Below are 23,160 nucleotides of genomic sequence, written 5' to 3' on the forward strand. Positions count from 1 at the left end.
TATCGCTGATAAATTAAGCTTTTTTTAGTGCTGGGCAACGATTAATCGCGATTAATCACATCCAAAATAAAAGTTTTTACTTTACTTTACACAATATATGTGTGTGTACTGTGTAGAATTATTTTGTAAATATAAATACATATGCATGTATACCGTTATAGTTAGAAATAGTTAGAAATATTTGCATGTATGTACTGTATATATATTTATACATAATTTATATTATATATAAATATAAATATTCTATATATAACACATTTTTTTCTTAAATATATACAACATGCATGTGTGTGTATTTATACAATCTAATATTACACAGTACACACACATATATTATGTAAACACAAACTTTTATTTTGGGTTTCCCAGCACTAGTTTTTATTTTAATCCTGTTTGAAGAAGACTTTTGCATCTTAATTTCCTCCTCTTTATTGTCTAATATATCAGCTTCGTACACCCTTAAATGAAAAGTTTGTAAAAGCTCATTTAATTTCTATTAGTGTGATTTCAAATATTTTTTTGGCAGAATATTGTCAGGGGAAATATCCGTGTGTGTTTCTGCCAATCTCCTGCTCCACTTCTCCTGATCTTCCAGAAGAAAGACCAGAGTCTCTCATGAGTTTGCTTTTGGAGCCGGGAATGAATTAAGCCTTCTGAAGAAGCATGAAGTTATTAAAGGAGCAGCGCTTAATTACTGAAGCGGCACGACTAGGACGTGTGTGTGTGTGTGTGTGTGTGTGTGTGAGCTACCAGCAGCCTAACACACCGTATCATCCGTTACAGAGGCAGGAACATGTACTGTTCAACATTTTAGTGTGAAATTGTGCATAATTGCATTACTTTCACTGTGATTTCACAGCAGGACGTCTCCTGTATCTAACGGCACTCTCACAAATGTCCTGTTAAATCTACAGTTCCTTGTCAAGTAAAAAAGCTGTGAGTTTACAGTATTGAAAACAAACATTACTGTAAACAAACAATATATCACTGTATTTTTACAGTGCATATGTATTATGAATGAATACAGCATGAATAGATTCCACTGTATTTTTTTTTTTTTTTTTTTTTTTTTTTTTTTAAATACTTGTTGGTTTTATTTGTGTTGCTGATCTTAGTTTTGGTTCACTTTTAACAGTGTGTGTTAAGATGGAGCTTGTATCAGATTGATGTCATTCGAGATCAGGTGTGTTTGTGCCTTCATGAACAATGTGATGATGATCAAGGTGTCATTATATAGTTTGAGCAAAAGGTTTGACTAAAGCCATATGTGATTTTAATATTAGTAGACACCACTTCAGTTCCAAGAGCCTCATGCGTCTTTCCCATTATGTTGGGAAACTATCACGTCTGTTTGCAGCTGTACTGATGGGGATTTAAAAAAAAATACATTTCAAAGAAGCCTGAAAAAAAAAAAAAACATTAATTTATGGAAAGAAAAAACAATAATTATGACTATATTGAAATTTGTATTATATTATATTATTTGTATTTTATTATATTCAATATTTTTACTTAATTGAAATATTGTATTTATTATTATTGATTAAATATGGTTTGATTTATTTTTATATATACTATTTAATTATTTTATAAATAAATTATTTTATTAAATACATTAAATAATCAAAAAAATGGAAATTTATGGAAATAATAATATAGTTAATAATAATAATAATAATAATAAATATTATTTCATATTATTTTATTTTGTTTTATTTAATATGTATATTTAATTAAACAATATTAAAATGATTGTTTTAATTAAAATATTTTATTATTTCATTATTTTATATAATATTATTATATTTATATTTCTTTTTAAATACATTTTAAAGAAGCCTGAAAAAAACAAGCATTATTTTATGAAAAAAAAAAAAAAAAAAAATATATATATATATATATTAAATAATAATATTAAATAAAATAAAAATATGATGAAATAATTTTCATTAGTCATAATATATATATATATATATATATATATATATATATATATATATATATATATATATATATATATATATATATATATATTATGACTAATGAAAATTATTTCATCATATTTTTATTTTATTTAATATTATTATTTAATTCAAATATATGTACATTTTTATAAGTTTTATGCTTTTTTTGATTCATGCATATATTAAAGGTGCACTCTGTAAGTGTTTTTGTTCAAAATGTATATAATGGGTGAATACAACATGAGTGTGTTTGTCTAATCCTGAATCACTACGGTATATGCTTATAATAAGTGTTTATATTTAGAGCGAGTGGCCATATAAACAGAGAGAAGAAGCTCCGGCCACAGAGTTCCTCCGTATGATCCACTGGAGCGTCTCAGTCCAGCTTTAATGAAGATGTGTTAGAGGTTCTGGCCTCTTTGTCAGGTGTTGCAAGCAACATGATCGACTTCAAGCAACTGCAAGTGAAGATTTACGCTTTTACTGGCCCATCTTCTCTTTCAAACTCTCACTCCCTGTCTCCTGACCTTTAACCCTGGACAGGATCATTACCCAGAGTTCCCCTGTTCCCTCAGACATCAGAAATGGCCCTCGACTGAACACTGGCATTCAGAGGAGAAACAGCAGATAAAGTCTCGTATGCTTGAATTATTTACAAGTACTGAACTAATCAAAGTGTGCATCTGTTTTGTTTTGTTTCCTGATTGAATGAACTTTCTCTTGCCTTCAGCTTTGGGATTCTGGGAAATCCTTTGTTTTTTCCCCTATACTATGGAAGTCAATGGGGACCAGAAACTGTTTGGTGACCAACATTCTTCAAAATATCTTCCTTTATGTTCAACAGAAGAAAGAAATGAATACAGGTTTGAAAAAACTTGATGGTGAGTAAATGATGACAGAATTTTTGGGTGAGCTATTCCTTTAATAACAATATTGAATTTGTGGGTGAACTGTCCCCAAAACTGTCCCTCAGAAGAGTAAGGAATGCATTCTAATGTTGGGGATGGAATGGGGAAAAAAAGAAAATTAAAAATTAAAAATATATTAAACCTAGTATGCAAATTTGCCTACATGGATAAATAAAATGCAACACTTGATCTCCTGTATCAACTATTAGACAAATGATTTATTGATTTTATTGTATGATTATTAGTATTGGATAGAGCTGATACATGTGCAAGAGGGGTTTCTGGCAGAAGGGCTTTACATCACATTAATCTAAAACACCACAGATAATAACCCAGGTTTGTGGAGTGAGAAGAGTGGAACTGCGCATGCGCACACGGGTTTGATTGGTTACTGAAGATCAGGAGGCAAATCGAGTTCAATAATCCCGAATTAATGCATAATAATGCCTTCAAATGCATTGCATTGTTACAAAAACAAGTAGAAGTATTTTTGTTTCGTAGAATATGGCTTGTAAATAAAGATCATGGCCACACAGAGAAGGTTAAGAAATCAAAAACTGGATTATTTATTATCAGTTATTTTAACTCTCGCATTCGTCCGCTAGGGGGAGACATTGCATTGAGAATGAGTTTAGATTGACCTCGTACACACTCACTATAGCGCCATCAGAAAACAATTGTTGCTAAACTTTGTTTTAAAATATAATGTGTGTTATAATGGGACATCCATCCAATCACGGCACGGTTTAATGAGGATTCGAGTTGTTGAACCGATTCAGTCCGTTCAGAACGGTTTGGGGAACCGGTTCAACCTGTTCATTGAAAAGTCCGATCCAACGCACAAATAACTAGTAGGTCAAATGTATTCATTTCATACACAAAATGTTTTACATAATCACATGCATCTGAATAATTAGAAAGAATAATAACACGCTTCCATTGAAAAGCATTACATTTTAGTACATAAATCAGACATGGACTCTTAAAAATAAAAAATTTGAAAAACAAAACTGAAGTTTAAGGTAAAGCTCGTTGCTTCTTTACGCGCGCGCGCGCCCGCGCTCTCTCCCAGTCCACGCGCCCATACGGTCGCGCTCTCTGTCAATCATTGCTCGAGCTCTCCCTCAGTTTGACCCGTGTTTTCCTCTCAGTCCTGCGGGTGGCTCGACAGCAGCAGAGCTTCACTTCTTCTGCTTCTTCTTCAGACATATGGCCGAGAGACCTCACGATAAACTCACCGTGCAGCTTTAAACGCAAGACTCGACGAAACACATCGAAAGCGACCTATTTTAGTGTACAGAAGTGCGCGGAGGAATAAGCAAGACAAAAAGCAACACGTATCCGCGGGGATTTGAGTCCTGTGAGAGAGAGAGAGCGAGATTGAACGAGAGAGAGGGAAGAGTTTCTCCAAAAGTGGAAACAGACGCTATTTTCCCTTTTCACAAGGAAGACTAAGGAATTATGAGGAACGTTTGGATGATATTAACCCTCGGCTTGACAGCCTTTCTTTCGGGGGAAAGGGTGAGTTTCAACCGAGAACAATAAGGTTTTCTGGGGGGTTGTTAGTTGAGCGTGAAGTCAAACAGCCACGTTATAAAGTAACCAGTTTCTCTGTGATGATTCATGCGTTACAATGTGTCAAATGATTCGAAATGTATTGTCTTGGATGATGTAATGTGTCACGTATCAGTTTCGTGAATCACAGCGGTGTTTTTTAATTCAGCTTCGTATTGGTGTTTTACATAGACTACAAAGTAGAAATGTATATATATATATATATATATATATATATATATATATATATGTATGTATGTATGTGTGTGTGTGTGTGTGTGTTAATAGGAATATAGTTGAAGTAAACATGAACGATATTTAAAAATACTGGTAACAATTTACAATATGGTTCATTAGTTAACATTAATGTATTAACTAACATGAACTAACAATGAGCAATACATTTGTTACAGTATTTGTTAATCTTTGTTAATGTTTGTTAATAAAAATCCAGCTGTTCATTGTTTGTTCATGTTAGTTCACCTAATGCTCACAAATACGGCCTTTGATTTTAATAACGTATTAGTAAATGTTGAAATTAATATTAACTAAGATTAATAAATGCTGTAGAAGTATTGTTCATTCTGAGTTCATGTTAACTAAGGTAGTTAACTAATGAACCTTACTGTAAAATACTTAGTCAAATGTCTGTAATATTTGCGTTTGATGTTTCTAACTATTTTGGAAAATGTGTTAATTAATCTTGATCGTTTTTCACTGTGAAATGAATGGTAGAGAAATAGCCTATAGTGTTGTCTCCACTTCACCAGTCACAGTCTCTACTATAAATCCTGCCATAAAAACACTAACTTGGGTATAAAGGGTTTTTCCTCATAGTGAGATCTAGCAGTTTTAGGATTGATTAAACGTCGTTGTTGAATTTAGATGAACGCCAGTGGAAACTATACATTTGTAAATGTGCATTGCTGAGCTAAACCTTAAGATTAGACTGCAAACCTGAAAGGCACCCATTTTGTCTGTAACCCCAGACATGTCTTCTGTCCAAAGTCAAAATGTGTCCAACTTCTGCTTAACGTGACCAGGTGCTTCTAGAGCAGCTTAACATGCAGGAGCTGTAAATCAGACGCGCGCTCACACACTTGGCTCGGTTTGCTGGAATGTGAACACATGCAGTCCTGGATGGTTTTGCATTGGATTTCTCTCATCAGAATCGAAGACAATGATGGAATATGTACAGTCAAACCAAACTTTATTCCAGACGCCTTCAACATTTCTCACATTATCACAGTTAATTCGCTATAGTTTAGAAAATGGTGATACGATATGACAAGAACCCAGAGTTATCAAATCAGACGTCTCACACATGAATTATGTTGAATATCTATTAAATTTAACTACACAATTAGATAATACCAGTTTAGCTCAACCAATCACCAAGCAATGCTTCATTGTGTTCAGTCTGTGTGTAAAAAGAGCATTAGCAATTAAAGAAAACACACTTCAGCAAAACATGATCAGCTCAAAGTGTCTGAATCATTTTTGGTCACAGATTTGTATAAATGTCACTGGTAGTCTCTGGATGAAGAATATTTGGGTATAATATGTCACAGTTTACTTTATTTTGCTCTCCTCACTTACAGAAATGAACTATAGTTCTGCACACACTAGTAAAACAAGAATGATATCTGGTGTGTGCATAATCTTTGGTTTGACTGTATGTTTGGAGCATTGCGAGTGACATTCATTAATGTTTCGCAGGAGCTTGATTGCATTTCTGTCTGCCTGCTTTATTATACTGTTAATTGGCAGCGCATCTGATGAACGTAGATCCTGAATAAGCCAGTAATTTTTTGACGAAATGCCAGAGGGTTGGCACTCGCTTTTGTAATTCCATGGTTGACTGGCATGCTGGTTTGTATTTGTACGATCTCCTCCCATTGATGTGGACCTCACTCTCTCACCACGGCCTCGAGGCATTTACTGTCAAACCTAAATGTATTCAGACACCTTCAACATTTCTCACATTATCAGTTTATTCGCTATAGTTTAGAAAATGGTAATGAAATATGAGCAGAACTCAGTTGATATTTGACTGGTTTTGTCCGTCCTTCTGTTAGACTGTCTCACACATGAATTATGTTGAATATCTGTCAGCTGTTAAATTTAACTACACAATTAGATAATACCAGTTTAGCTCAACCAATCACCAAGCAATGCTTCATTGTGTTCAGTCTGTGTGTAAAAAGAGCATTAGCAATTAAAGAAAACACACTTCAGCAAAACATGATCAGCTCAAAGTGTCCCAATCATTTTCGGTCCCAAATGTTTATAAATGTCACTGGTAGTCACTGAATGAAGAATATTTGGGTATAATATGTCACAGTTTACTTTATTCTGCTCTCCTCACTTACAGAAATGAACTATAGTTCTGCACACACTAGTGAAAAAAATCTAAAATTATATCTAGTGTCTGAATCATTTATGGTTTGACTGCGAGGGTTTTCTATCCCGGCATCATTTATAAAGAGCAATTACAGTTATCTGGCCTGAAATCTCCAGGATGATCCAGTGTAAACATAAAGCACTGGTTTGCTTGTGAATATGGCGTTGAGAATGTCTCTTCTGACTCTGAAATGGCTTGCTTTGGACCTGTCAGAGTTTGGTGTGTTTTCTGCGGCCAGATGTTCCACCGTGTAATTTGCGTGATGTTTTGGTGGGACGTGTGAACAGTGTGTGAACACAGATCTATCGGCTGAAATAGAGATTTAATGCAGTTAAGGTCACTGCACGCTTGTCGCCTGAGACAGTTTCAACACAACCAAGCGTTTAGAAAGAAACACATAATGACTGTCTTCTTGCCATCGATGCGAACATGCTTTTTTAAATCTGTTTTATAACTAGCTAAATGTTAGCCAACACTGTTTTCAACCCATTTTATAGTTTATTTTTCCTCAATTTCACATTCTATGCATTATGCTATTCTATGCATTTAGGATCATGAACATGCATGCAAGGTTTCAACACGCTGATGTGTTTTTGACACATACATACATAATTTCTATTACGCTTTTGATGTTCGTGGGTCAATTTGACCCACATATTTGAATGTTTTAAGGCAACTGTACTGACCTGAAATAATAACATTTCTTGGTTATATATTGGTATTTTACACTATGTAGCTAATAATGAGCTTTATCCCACTTATTTCAGAAAAATAGATGGTATTTATATACCACAGATGGTAAAAATGAGCTATCATTTCTATTTAACCTATGTTGTTTTTCTTGAAATGTTGCGACTTTTTCCTATTTAGTGTCATGAACATGCATATAAAGTTTCAACATGCGGATGTGTAGTGAAATGTGCATACATTACATACATTTTTACACGACTTTGATGTTCATGGGTCAATTTGAACCATATATGCAGTAATTCAGAAGAAACTGTACAGACACAAAACAACAACATGTCTTTGTTAGATGTTCCAGTTACAGATGTTATAGATCACTGTATCACAAATGGAGAATCTATCGCTATTTATCTATTGTCATTTCTTTTGAAAAAAAGCCACCAAATATGAAAACTAGAGTCTGAAAGCTTTCAAATGATATAGTTTGTCAAGATTATTTTAGATTTAGACTTAGATATTATTGTTATAACGTCCCACAGTTGTGCGGGAGGGGCAGAGTCTTAAAAATAGTTTCATAAATTCAGATATTTCTTCTTTGTAATGTGTGAAAAGATATTAAAGTTAATTGTTTGTTTTGGTAACACTTTACCAATAAGGTTCATTAGTTAACATTAGTTAGCTACCTTAGTTAATGAACAATACTTCTACAGAATGAATAAATGTTAGTTAATATGAATTTCAAAATGTACTCATACATTATCAAAATCAAAAGTTGTATTTGTTACCATTAGTTAATGCACCATGAACAAACAATGAACAGCTGTATTTGTTATTAACTAACATTAACAAAGATTAATAAACACTCTAACAAATGTATTGCTCATTTTTATTTCATGTTAGTTAATACATTAACTAATGTTAACTAATGAACCTTATTGTAAAGTGTTACCGTTTTTTATAGTGTGATTTATGTGGAATTGTACTGAATCCAAACTGACAAGGCCGGACGCAGGAATCGAAGGGTTAAATGAATGAGAATGTTGATGAAGAGAGACAGTTGAACACTGAGCGTATTCTCACTCCTCACGTCTCTCAGATGTTTTTCCATTCCTGATTAGCAAGGTCACTTCCGCACAAACCCTGCGTACTGAAAAATGTACTGAGTCTGCGAGATAAGAGCCCTGAAGTGTTCTGTAAATATTAATGGTTGAGGGTGGAATATTGGCTTATGAAAGAATAATAGTGTAACATGCTGTGGCATTTGGCAGATGCATACTTCAGTTTACAGGCTTTGATTGCAAGTGATACATGAAACGCATCCACGAATCCGTCTTCAACATTTTCTGATATTCCATTAGAGGAATAAATTACATTTTAAAATATATTGAAATAGAAAACAGTTATTTTGGATTTGTTATAATATTTATAATCAAATAAATGCATAAACTGAGGCGGATACATTTTTTATCTGATAAGTAGACATGCGCATAAACTACATAAATCCCTCAATAAACTCATTGTGGCTTTGCCTCAGCAGAGGCTGTGATTGGATAACCGGAGTAACCAGCGGACCAATGGCGTCGCAGCATCTCTAATGTTGGTTTGGTGGTTCTGAAACGTCAGATTGCCTGAAAGCCTGATTGCAGAAACTTACATTTTAAGGATGGAAACGCTGCTTTATTCGCAAATGTTTTTATGCAATATTCCAGTTAAATTCACAACTTTGGCTGGAAACACAAGTAGTGTACATTTTTATGCAGTACAAAATACTGTTATTTTAAAATAATATTTCACATTATTACTGTTTTTACTTTGTATTTATTTTTTCAACTAAATGCAGCCTTGGTAAGCAAAAAATACATAAAAATATAAAAAAATCGTACTGACCCTCAATTTCTAAACAGCGGTGTAAATGAGGATTATTTTATGCCAATTTCCCAGAAAGTGACGATTTTGTTTGAATGGAAACGCTGCTTTATTCACAAACTTTTAATGCGAAAAGGTACCATTTTCACAAGATGTAAAAGTCCCCAGAGTGTGTGTGTGAAGTTTTAGCTCAAAATACCCCACAGATATTTTTATATAGCATGTTAAAGTCGTCACTTTTTGAGGGTGAGCAAAAACACACCGTTTTTGTGTCTGTTCCTTTAAATGCAAATGAGCTGCTGCTCCCGGCACAGGGGGCGGAGCTACAAGAGCTCATGTCCTTTTACCTCACACACACACACGCACTGAACATTTCAAACACTTTCAGCCTTTTATGTTCAAACCGGAGTCAGACAATGATGGAGAGACTCAAGATGAAGAGACAACGTTAGTTGATGAATTTATGAAGTGTATGTGTAGCTTAATTCTTCTAGTCATTGATTAGCATATTCTGTCATGATAATCTATAAATCGTGTTCAGGGGGCGGGGTTTATGTAAATTTTAGGGTTAGTGATGTCACTAACCCGGGAGGAATGTGGTGTAGTCTCTACCAGCCGTTTGTTGTAGTCCTTAAAAAGTGATTTCTGTAAAAGCAAATATCTCCCTTTGCTTTGAACTTTGAGAGTCGTAACTTTGCAGATGTTGATTATGCTCAAACAGCAACACTACTCACTAACTAAAGTTAGAAAAGTCCAATCATATTCAACCACCCCTTTGAATTCACAAGTTTGGATGCAAACATAGCAAGTGTAGTACATTTTCATGTAGTACAAAATACATAAAAAGCAGTTATTTTAAAATCCTGTTTTTATTCAACTAAATGCAGCCTTGGTAAGCAAAAAAGACATAAAAACATTTGAACGGCAGTGTAAATGAGGCACTTTTTTCTCTTCTCCAGCGTGCATTTAAAGTGGGCACGTGGGAGAAAGCCTTGCATCCCTCTCTTCCCTGCAGGGACTCCTTTTTTTAACTCTTCCACATTGCATAATCCTTAATGGTCTCCGCAGGCTTCGGAAAGTAAAGGAATCCCAGAGTGCTCTTGTTTTGTCATCAGCCCTGCCGTCTTCTCCTCTCCCTGCAGCGAAAGCTCGTCATTATTATCACCCTGTCTTCGGTTACTCCAAAGAACAGTGGCATTATTCTTTATCTTCTTTCCCAGCAGATGGAAAGAATGAAGAGGCAGAGTAGGGCAGGGGAATAACTCGCTATGCTCCGATGGCACATGCCTTGTGCTTGTTTATGCCGGCGCCGCAAACATCTGCATCACGTATGTGCGTTCGCTCGCTTCAAAGCCGCTCGGCTCAGGGTGGTTTTCTCCTCGGAGAGTTGGAGGCACTTCTTTCACAGGGATAAAGTCATGCATACCAGTGGGAATCCACACACAACGCGAGCGACTGAGCGAGAACTGGAAGTGTTACTGTAGACAGTAAGGAGCCTCAAGGGTGCAAAGCCGTGACCCAGAGCCCCCCCCGACGTGGAGCGAAAACACCCTCGGCTCGGCCATTTAAAGCGCACTCCTTTCTTGCTCTTTATTAGCTCAGCAAATGGAAAGTTCCTTTGGAGGATTGTGGTGTAAGAACAGTGGTTGGAGTGGACGGGGTTCTGCTTTCACTCTAGAGCTTTTGGAGCAGACGTGAATCTGTTTGACGTCAGAGTTCGTTTGGTGTGAAAGTGGTTTTTAACCACGCTTGAGAAGTAGATCTGAGGTTTATGTGAATTCATGCAGTTGGTATAAGGTAGAAAAATGAGGAAACGGCTCATTTATTCGTTTTTGAAAATGAAAAAATGAGAGTTGGACTTGATTTTATGTTTTTACTGGTTATATTTTCTACCCCTGAATCCAAAAATATAAAATCAAGCCGAATTCTTTCTTTTCTTTTTTTTTCATATAAAAACAATTAAATGAATAAATGAGCCGTTTTCTCATTTTCTACTTTCAATTTTAAAACGAATGAACGCAAAGACACGGACCGTATATAAACCCAATCCCTAAATCACAGAAATTGTGTATTAATGCATCTTTGCATATTCATGTTCACATTATTGTTGTAAAATGTTCAGCAAGGATGCATTAAATTGATTAAAAGGGACCATAAAACATTTGTTATAAATGTTTCTGTTTTGAAATGCTGTTCTTTTGAACTTTCTATCAATCAAAGACCCCTGAAAAAATATGAAACAGTTTTCAACACTGATAATAATCGTAAATGTTTTTTGAGCATCAAATCCTCATATTAGAGTGATTTCTGAAGGATCATGTGACACTGAAGACTGGAGTAATGATGCTGAACATTCAGGAATAAATTACACTTTACTGTATATTCACATAGAAAACAGCTATTATAAATGTGAATAATATTTCACAATTTTTTTTGCTTTCACTCTAGATCCTTTGGAGCAGAAGTGTTTGACGTCAAGAGTTTGTTTGGTGTGAAAGTGGTTTTTAACCACGCTTGAGAAGTAGATCTGAAGTTTATGTGAATTCATGCAGTTGGTATAAGGTAGAAAAATGAGAAAACGGCTCATTTATTCGTTTTTGAAAATGAAAAAATGAGAGTTGGACTTGATTTTATGTTTTTACTGGTTATATTTTCTACCCCTGAATCCAAAAATATAAAAGCAAGCCGAATTCTCTTTTTTTTTTTCATGTAAAAAAAATAATAAAATGAATAAATGAGCCGTTTTCGAATTTTCTACTTTCAATTTTAAAACGAATGAACGCAAAGACACGGACCATATATAAACCCAATCCCTAAATCACAGAAATTGTGTATTAATGCATCTTTGCATATTCATTATTGTTGTAAAATGTGCATATGTTCAGCAAGGATGCATTAAATTGATTAAACTGTTTCAAAATGCTGTTCTTTTGAACTTTCTATCAATCAAAGACCCCTGAAAATATATGAAACAGTTTTCAACATTGATAATAAACGTAAATGTTTCTTGATCATCAGATCATCATATTAGAGTGATTTCTGAAGGATCATGTGACACTGAAGACTGGAGTAATGATGCTGAAATCACAGGAATAAATTACACTTTACTATATTTTCACACAGAAAACAGCAGTTTTGAATTGTAATATTTTTTATACAATAAATGCAGCAGAAGAGACTCTTCAAAAACATTAAAATCCCCAAACTTTTGAACAGAAGTAGTGTATTTCTTATTACTGCTCGGTTTTGAGAGCAATGCGTCTGTGGGAGACAGAAGTTTCGGTGGTAAAAACATGAATAAAATTCGTAGATTTGTAGTTAAAGTGGTGACCAGCTGCTGATAGTGTTCGCAATACTGTTTATGGTTGAGGCCCAAAAGTACAATGTAGTTCCTGAAGGGAACGTGTGAGATCCCGTTATTCAGAAGCCTTGGTTGTCGCTCTTTGCTGTCTTTATAATGGGAAAAGCTAAAGTGAGACGCTGTAGTGTGTGTGTTTCTCTGTAGTGTGTGTTTCTTATAATCTGATGCTGTGCACGTCTCTGATCGATCTGATTCTGCTAGAAATAAACGACTCGAGTCAGTTGTGATTGTGACTGAATTCTGTTTGTTTGCTTAGTAGAATAGCAATATTCTATTCTGGGAAAGATCAGCAGGATCCTTTCAGCCTCAAAAAACACACTTTGAATATTTATACTAATTATTTCACGTTAATAATGAGTAAATTTTCCAGAAATATATACACCACAGACATGTACTTCTTCTTAAGTATTTGTATATTTGCATTTTTAATTCATGCATTTTTCGTGAGTCTTTTTGTCTATATAGTCATGTTATTATTTATCGTGTATAATTTATTTGATATATTTTCTTTTATATAAAAATAATTCATTTAAAATTATTTATTTTTTGCAAATTTTAATTATTAACATGCGGGATGCTTTTAGCCTCAAGAACCACACTTTTATTTTTTTTTATAATTATCTTATGTTAATGATTACATTTTCTGAAAATGCCAAAGATGTGTAACATAAGTATTTGCATGTTTAACTAATTGTTTTCTGTTAAAATACGCATTATTTTTCTTTTAAAATGAGCAGGATCCTTTTACCATCAAAGGCCACATTTTTATTTTCCATAGTCACTATTTAATGTTTATTTTCCTCTATAGTGATTGTATTATAATGTACTTTCTGATAGTTTATTCATGCCTCCTGCTGAAGAATTAAAAAATATATTGTGATTTTTCTTTTTCTCAGCTCATTGGTGAAGTCCAGATAGTTAGAAGAGTTGCACAGTGTTTTGATGAACCTGTGAACCGCAGATCCCTCTGAACAAAAGACAGATTTCTTCTACTAATATACAGTAATGAGCGTTCTTACACATCCATGAATAGCTACACCTTAAATGCACAAATCATTTTTCAGTGTAACTACAGTAATTAACCAAAGGTGAGGTCGATAATTGTATTGAAGCGTTTCTTTAATTTCCACATGCCACTGACAATGACAAGTGGTTGTTCTGGGAACTGTTGGAAAGCAGAGGATTTTACACACGTTTGTCTGGATCGCTTCAGTGCATGTGGCCTTTCTTAAAACACACTCAAGCATCAAGGGAGGTTGAAGAGACTTGAGGACTTCTGAACTTTCTGAAACCTGGTCCTCTCCATCGATCGCACCACTGACACTATATCCATTTTCTTTTAACTGTGTTCATCTAATCAGACCACGAGTTGAACACACGATTGCGGCGGTGAGATGAGCGGCCCGAGAGCAGGTTTTGTTGATCTTTAATCATTGTGGTTCAGAAAGCATGCTGACCCTTCGGGAGTTTTGATGCATTAATTCGACAGCCCCACGCGCCGCTGTTAATCTGCCCTAATGCACTGCTAACACCCGTGTGTGTGCTGAGAGCGGCTCTCCAGCTCTTTCTCGTCCGTCACACTGTTTAGATGAGAAAAGAGCCAGTCTAAATGAGTGGGTTATCATTGTTCGCACAAATGAAATGGACACGCTCCGCACTGAACCGGCCTTCGAGAACCAGCCAGTGGAAAATGGTGCCGTTTCACAGCCTGTAAACATACTTTATCCTCAGGAAAAACATAAGTAACCCATTAAACATGAACATATTTTGTAATCATAATACTAATAAAGATATAAAACACCTTAAAATGAATTTACTCACCATCAAGTTGTTCCAAACCTGTTTGAGTTTCTTTCTTCTGTTTAACACAAAAAAAGATATTTTACAGAATGTTGGTAATCAAACAGTATTTTTGACTTCCACTGACTTCCATAGTAGGAAAAAAAATACTATGGAAGGCATTTTTCTTTATAGAGAAGGCGTTTTGCAAGAACTTAAAGCTCTATATAGATTTTTTCCAAGAGTTTTCTAAAACTTCAGGTTAGCGTTCAGCGTCCGGGTCAATGATTATGAGGACTGATTTTTTTTTTTTTTTTTTTCTATCATTTATTAAAAAAATACTTAAAAAAATGCAATTCTATGCTGAGCATGTTTTTAATTAAACATTTTTCTTGGGGGGATATAAAGTAAAAATGTCAGAGTCAGTCAGTCAAGTCAAGTTTATTAAAACTTGAGCGATAAAAAGAGTGATAAAACATCTCTTAAAATAGCAGATAATTTAATGTTTTTATGACAAGGAAAGGTTAGTTCAGGTTATAACATTTAATATGCTGTGACTTCATTCCCACAAACTTAAATTAATCAATTAATAACTCATGTTACTTGTGAAAAATAATAATAATTATATATATATATATATATTTCTTATGATTCTACTAAATAAGTGGACGTACACATCTTAATCATTACATATATATTATATTATATTATAAAATGTATATCTAATATATTTACAAACCTTCTAAGGAATAATTATTAAGATGTGTACTTCCATTTATTTATTAGAAGTATAAGAATTTTTATTTCACGCTTAAAAAAAAAAAAAAGATACAAACATTTTCAAACCCAAATGAAACCAACATGAATACAAAGAGCATGTTGCTTGCAACTTGGCACATGTGTTTTAAACTATAGATTTTTCTTTGTGGACACTCTTGATTAGTTATTGGCCCATCCATCACATTCAGGATAGCTTGCATGTGTCCTCTGTTACTGCGTATAGGCGCTGTAGGACATTAAACATCGCTATCTGGCGCTGCGAGTTTCCTTTTGTTGCTCTCTGCATCTGTTCCTGCTTTCTATCTCCGTCGTCAAACTCCTCCGCCAATATTGGCTTTGTTTTCTTTCTTCACGCTGCACTGACAGTGCAAATCAGACACGTTCAGTCCTGAGATCACTAACATATTTCAGCCCCTTTCATGGAAAAACTGAGCAAATGTTAGCGTGGCCAGTATTACATGTTATAATGTTGACTCTACGTTGTGTACACTAATAAACCGAAGCGTCACGTGGTGGTGGTTTCTCTTTGGTCGCCACTAGACTTCTTTCTGTTACCGTTTAGCCTGACAAACATCTAGCTTTAGCGATTAATAGTGCCTTTTAAAGTGTCTGTGTTTCCATACAACAACCAAAATGAGCCTTATCAGACAAGTAGACCAGACTGGCTCTCAGTGCTGTTTTGAAGGTTAGCCATATGGTGAAAGGGGTTTTCAATGCTTCTGGGACTGGGAAAAAGCGACTCGTTCAAACCACACGCACACACACATTCCTGTTGAATTACAGCAGAGAGTATGCGAGCGGGGCAGAACAGTGTGTGTGAGGTTTGGCAGAGATTCAAAGCTTGTTTCTTGTGGTGCAGTTTGTCAACAGTCTCGCATGTCCTGATAAACTCTGTCTAACGGGACGAGCCATCGCCTCCTCTTCCTCCTATTGCTCATCATCAAAGATTTAAAGCACAGACAAGCTCTGGGACGGGCCCTATTTCTGTTGGCCAAAGCTGAATTATTTACATAATGATGAAATATGAATTTGAATTTGGCCATAAGCTTTGAGATTCCTCCCGTTTCTGTTGTCAGGAAGACTTGATGTATGTAGAACGAATCAATTTACTTTATGAAATATGGTCCAAACTAGAGCTGCATGATTCTGGATAAATTATGAATCACAATTTTTCTCCCACGATCCTGAATAGACAACTAAACAAAATAACATGTAATTTGCTAGAGGTTCTGACAAAATGTCTATTGCTGCAGTCTATTTAAAGATATTGAATCTGTTTGAATTGATGATTCAATGACTCATAAAGACTTGGATGAATCTGTTAAGTGAATGATTCAATGACTCACTCATAAAGACTTGTTTCATTACTGGATGAATCAGCGTTTTTGAACGAATCTCTTGAATGAATGATTCAATGACAAATAAATTTTTCAGTCACTTTTCGCCACCTACTGGTGTAACAATATAAATGATGCAATATTTATTTGAAGCGTCAAGTCATTCTCAAAAGGTGATTCACTCTATTTTAATCGCTGCCGAAGACATCAGTATTTATATACACACTATAAACGTTAATCCCAGTACTTCTGTGATCATTTAAGATGTTCTACATCTGCTAAGTTCTTTCGTTTCAGTTTCTGTCCTGTTTTTGCAGCTGGTTTTTCGACAAATCCTGGTCAGACATGAGCTTGGATGGAAAAATGCTGCTAAATTTATCTCAAAATATCATGTGAATAGTATCTGGAATAAAGTACATTAGAAAGTGAAGGCTTTGTCAGGAATCTTTTAAGTATCAGGCAAATATGTCGATGGATGTTGGATAATTGTGCTTGCTCATCTCCCCCTACTTTTACATTTAGATTTGCCATCAAATTTAATCTAGTAAAACACTAATAATTGAATAACACTGTTAAATGTATTCTTTTGCAAATCTCAAAATAAGTATCAGTTGTTCATGCATTATATTGTTGTGATGGTTAATTCATTTGATATATATATTTATTTAAATTTATTCCAACAAAATGGTGCAAAATTCATTTATCAGATTTTGGTTGGCTAGATAAAAATACGTATAATTACGCCTTTTTTGTTGAGACATAATTATGTCTTTAATGTTGATCTTATGTGATTTAGTTGAATAAATGTAATTTTAATGGCATTTTGAGGCATTTAATTTCAATCGAATTGATTCAAAGACCGTAAAGGCTCTGTTTGGTTTGATTATCGCATGTTTCTTGACCATATGGTCCCAGTGCTATTCATCTGTTCACTGAAAAACATATATAGGTTTGTTTGTTGCTCTTCTAGCATGTGTCCTGATTTGTGAACCTGACCAATCCAACTAAGCTCTTGCATGTGCCACTATAACCCTGATGCTTTCGTAAAGCTCTAATAATCCCTAATGCAACTTTGCATGTGTGTGGAAGAGCAGCATGGCGTTTTATCTAGTGCACAGTCTGAAAACTTGACCTGCACTTTATGATAATAAGCTACACCAGAATCCACCGCTTCTCTTAATTGACTGATGGATGAAGCGAAACGACAGATGTTTTTCGCGAGGCCACTTCAAGTAACGGAACAGAAATTGTAGGTTGTAACAAGACTGTGCTTTAGTTTGTGGATTAGCCCCATATAATGGGATCAGTAATCACCACCTGCTGATTTCTCCTGTGGCCTGCATCCCTCTTTCTCTTTATTAATATGTTCTACACCTTTTCTCTCTGACAAAACAACACAGATGGATTCCTGCGCCAGAAAAACATCACTTCACCCTGCAATCTAATATCCTGCTGTTCGGCTTTCCATCGAACTCTCGTACGAAATAGGACAAGGAGACAAATCTTTCACATTTCATTACTTTTAAGGTCTCGTTCTGTTCTTTTTCACCTTTCAATTTTGGGGAAAAGTTTTTCCCATCCCCCCTCTCTTCCCAAATGCCATGGCCTCCTGACTCCCTTGAGGACAAATCCTCTTAAAGGCAAAGGTTGGATGGGAATTCAATTGCGACAGAGTGAGGATTGGAGCAGATCAGCCACTGAAGCGTCGAAATCGCCTCCAGCTTTTATCTCTGCAAGATAAAGGCCCATTTGCAGCGTCCAGTGATGAACAACTCTGGCAGGTCATCGGTTTTGATGCCTATGTAAACGGATGAGCGGAAAACAGTTTGTGTCAGCACAAACTTTCAGGAAAGAACTCCCACTTTTCGATTCCTGCACTATTAGATAAACTTGACTAGCTGGCACTTAAAGAGGCAGTGTTATGTCTTGATTTAGTTTTTTAGGTCTACTAGAATAGGTTTTTTATGAAAAAGACAGTGGGGATCTGAATATATATATATATATATATATATATATAGGCCGTCTTATGACCTATTATACTCTTGATGTTGTTTTCAGGCTCTGCTAGAACAGGTTTTCCTGCTTTCCATGTTGATTATTTTCCTCATATTCTCCATTGTTGCGGCTCCTCTCTTCCCAGTCTGTCAGTAACGCTCTGTTCACTTCCTGTCTCTATGAAGCCCCTCCTTCTGAAAAGCACACTGTGCTCTGATTGGTCGGCTGGAGCAGTGTGTTGTGATTGGTCGAGCGCTTTGAGTGTGTTTGGGAAATGCCCCGCCCCTTACCATAACCGCCAGTTTAACACACTACTAACTAACTCAACCAGGCCCCGCCCCTTTATTCTGCGCATTAATTATTTAAATGAGGAATATTGTGACGTGTTCGTTCGCGGAAGAAACTCAAGACTACACTGGAGGCGTTTCAGGGAGTTCAGAAACACTGACTCTGATATAGAGAAGAACTGGAGCTTTTTCATCCTCAAACAGCAACATTACACACTAAAGAAAAGCTGAAGATGAACAAAAAGCGTAATAGGTGCTCTTGAACCGCATGAGTCCTGCGAGTGTTAGAAAACAGGCTTTTCTCATCTCCTTAATGTTCTTAGGAAGACATTGTGGCATTGTCATGTCTTCCCCTTTGTTGCTTCTGTCTCAGACTCTTGCATGCTCGGGGTTCTCCAACCACTGAGAGGTTAATGAGCTGAAACTAAAGAAGCCTTGCGGTCGGAGTGAGACGGGACAAAGCATCCCATCCACTTTCAAAGCCGTTCTGATGAAATCTGGATTAGATTAAACTTTGAACTGGCAGCTAATTTATACATCATTGTCCCTCAGGCGGCTTGAAGTTTTGGGGTAGTTTGAGCACAAAGCCCCGGCCTAATGCTGATGGAAACCAAGCCTTTATCAATGCAGACTCTGGGAAACATGGAGCGTTTGAAGTGAACTGGGGTGTGTGTTATCTTCAATCTCACAATGCCACTTTTTGACCCTCAGTCCCGGTGCATTATGGGAAGGAGCTAATCATGCCAGATCTTAGTTGCACCTCCTCTTTTTTGAAGTAGTAGTAGTAGTGAGATTGTTGTTGTGACGCGCTCATCTCAGTGGCTTTAATATTACATCACAGATTAATCGAGTACAATAGGCCTTTTATCTTAGATAATATGTAACTAGCAGTTTTACCTTTGTCAAGGCCCTTTCAGTCGGTGTGTTGAAAAGCATATGACACTTTCCGCATAACAAATTGCAGTAAAATAAGATTGCATGGCTCAATAATAACTTTTTTTTAACGCAGCCCCAGTAATTTTTATATTTATATTCATGAAATGTTAAGCTTTTTTCTTCACAAATCAGCAAGGATGCATTAAATTATTTAAAAGTAACAGTAAAGACATTGAAAATGTTACAAAAGATTTCTGTTTATAATAAATGCCATTCAACTTTCTATTCATCAAAGAATCCTGAAAAAAAAAAATGTTTCCACAAAAATATGAACTGTTTTTTGAGCAGCAAATCAGCATATTAAGAATGATTTCTGAAGGATCATGTGACACTGACGACTGCTGAAAATTCAGCTTTGATCATAGGATATAAATTACATTTTACAATATATTCACATAGAAAACAGCTATTTTAAATTGTAATAATATTCACATTTTTTACTGCATTTTCCTTATCGAATAAATGCAGCCTTGGTGAGACACTTTCAGAAACATTAAAGCAATCTTATCAACCCCAAACTTTTAACTATCGTATAGGTATTTTTTTATTTACATAAATGTTGACTTAGAACACTTATACAACTGTAATGTAATCCTAAAAAGCAATGTACAAGATTAACGAATGTAAGATTGTCAGTGGCAGCGCAGCATTGTCCCAAAAGGGGCGAGAGACTATTCGTTCCAGTGGCCTGAAACTCTCTCACTCATTACAGCTGATAGTTAAGCCCTGTTTCTTGACCCTGTTTGTCCGCTGATCACATATGCTTTCGAGATGCCATCCTCCTGGTTTCCTCCAAAGACACCACCTGTGTTTCTGGAAACCTGGGGGATTTGCCAGACATGTTCTGGCTTGAAAGGCGTCATTCATCGTCTCATGATCCAGTGCCAACACCGAACAGCCCGAGTAAAGGTCCGCTCAGGAACATGTGTGTCTTATCCTTTCTTACATATTCATGTGGACACGTGCTTTCCTTCTGCTTCTCCAGGTTTTGAAGTGTTAAGTGTTTGGTGTGTGATTCGTTTTTGTACTGTAAGAACCAACTTGTATAGTAAGTTGATCAAAAATGTCTGAAGAAGTCCATGAAATGCCTATTAATATTGTATACATTTTATAATTACTTAGTGATGTCCGGTCTGGGAAAAGCACTTTTGGCCACTCCTGTAATTAACAAAAAAAATTATGTTGATTCAAAAATGCAAAACTGCAGAATGTGTTGATTCAACCGGAAATTAAAATGTTGATTCAAAGTGATAATAATTTTCGAAAGGTGAAGCTTGTAGCTTCAAAGCCTCATTGGTCGGCCAACCAGGTAGTCCCGCCCCCCAAACTAAGCTGATTGGTTGATCTAGTTTTCTTCTGGAATGCAAACAGAACAAATTTTAAATGCACTTTTCAGGGAAATCAACTTTACGACGGACCCTTTTTACATTTCCAGGGTTCTTCGAAGCAGAAGTCGTCATAGTTGAGTAAACGTTGGCGGTGAACAGTAAATATGATTTTTGTATCCATGAAAGAAAGAAAAAATCCACAATAACATTTCCACAACTTTCCAAAAGAGAGAAAAAAATATTGAGAGATTGATTACAGCCGTCAGAAGAGAGATGATGCTTTATTTACTGCTGAGGTAATGTAACTATGGAAGCTTGTTTCTGCCACAGAATAAAACATTTTTAAAGATAATTGTGACTTTTTATCTCATTATTATGAGTTTATATCTTGCAATTCTGACTTTATTTCTCAGAATTGTGAGATATAAAGTCGGACTTGCGAGATATAAACTCGCAATTGTGAGAAATAACCTCGCATTTCTGACTTTTTTTCTTGCAATTGCGAGTTTATATTCCGAAATTCTGACTTTAACAAGCAAATTTCGACTATATCTCGCATTTATGACTTTATATGTTATAATTCTGACTTTATAACATGCAATTACGACTATATCACGCAATTGTGAGATAAAAAGTTAGAATTGTGAGATAAAAAGTCGCAATTACCTTTTTTGGAAACAAGCTTCCATGTATAACACAAAGTGTAGCGTTATAAATGTATATAATTTTTTTAATGTATATGAAAAAACTTGATTTGTGATGTTGATAACTGTGGAAACGCATCATCACAGTCTGTGGAAAGGGTCCATATATATATATTAAACTACAATAAGATGCTTCAACATTGAAAAACTGACACTTTTAAATCACTCCTATAAAATAATCTAGCAGCCTCTCATAAAGATCTGGCATGTTCCTCTCAAGCATTCCCAGCAAGCAATTTTGTGTTTATAAGACGTATATTAGCCGTCCAAACACCGCCCTGACGTCTAGGCTAAAACAAGGCGAAATCAGTGAACATTTAATAGACGTCTAAACCATCGCCCAAGAATAGACTAGTCATCAATTAGATAAAGAAATGAAATGAGTGAAGAAATGAAACCAAACAGCTTGTAATCACTGTTGACTTCGCTTACATGATGGAATATCATACAATCTTGCAAGTTATTTTGGCAAAAACGACATGTAACACAAATTCAGGGTTATTTTGGCTAGAAGTGTGTTACTCATAGCCGGACTATATCGGGTCTATAGTTAAGTGAAGTCACCTTCATTTATACAGCGCTTTTAACATTATAGATTGTTTCAAAGCGGCTTTACAGTGATAATAGGAGGTTACAGTAACAGAGATTGCTTTGGCTTTACAGCAGCTCTAGAATAAAGTTATTGTCCAGATAAAGTTAGTTTTGATTGATTGATCTGTTGCAAAGATCATTAGTTATTAACTAGGTTAGTTAACCCTAGACGGTGAACTATTGCTTGCTGGGTTGGCATGTCTTTCAGACACTGACGGCCTGAACGAGACTCTGCTTATTCCCACTAATGCCGTTTAGCTGCTGTTTTCTCTGCGGAGCTTCAGAACGAGCCGGTTCAGTCGAAGCATCTGTTTCCTCAAACATCCACCTTGATCCTCGCGTTCTCGGAGCTCCTGGGAGAGAAGCTGCACTCAGCTCTCATTTACTGTCTTGGCAGATTCATGTGTGTGTCGGTGCAAACCTGAGCTGTTACAGCACCTTAAAGAGCGGTTCGGGGAAACATGCTGTTTGTCACGTCGAGGTCAGATGTCAATGTGCTGCAAACACATCTAGACAAAGCACAGAATTACATTTAAACATGTTTTTAGTACAGCTGCACGATCAATCCTTAAAACACCCATGCAATCTTATTCCTAATGTATTCCTATGTATGAAACAGTTTCACAAACAGTCTTTTCAACCAGACTGTATTATTATTTCTGTTATATTTCAAATTATG

General features: G+C 35.6%; 1 protein-coding gene across 1 annotated transcript in view; it reads left to right on the forward strand.

The window, feature by feature from the left end:
- The first annotated feature begins 3,916 nt into the window (after positions 1–3,916).
- The window catches only part of sdc2 (syndecan 2), a 40,686-nt gene continuing 21,442 nt past the window's right edge, over positions 3,917–23,160 (forward strand). Inside the window, exon 1 of the mRNA XM_079878188.1 lies at positions 3,917–4,393. Within this exon, the coding sequence (XP_079734314.1) occupies positions 4,334–4,393 (60 nt within the window). The 5' untranslated portion in view covers positions 3,917–4,333. The remainder of the gene's footprint in view (positions 4,394–23,160) is intronic.

Source organism: Squalius cephalus (genome assembly GCF_949319135.1).
Source record: "Squalius cephalus genome assembly, chromosome: 8".
Classification (NCBI taxonomy): Eukaryota; Metazoa; Chordata; class Actinopteri; order Cypriniformes; family Leuciscidae; genus Squalius; species Squalius cephalus.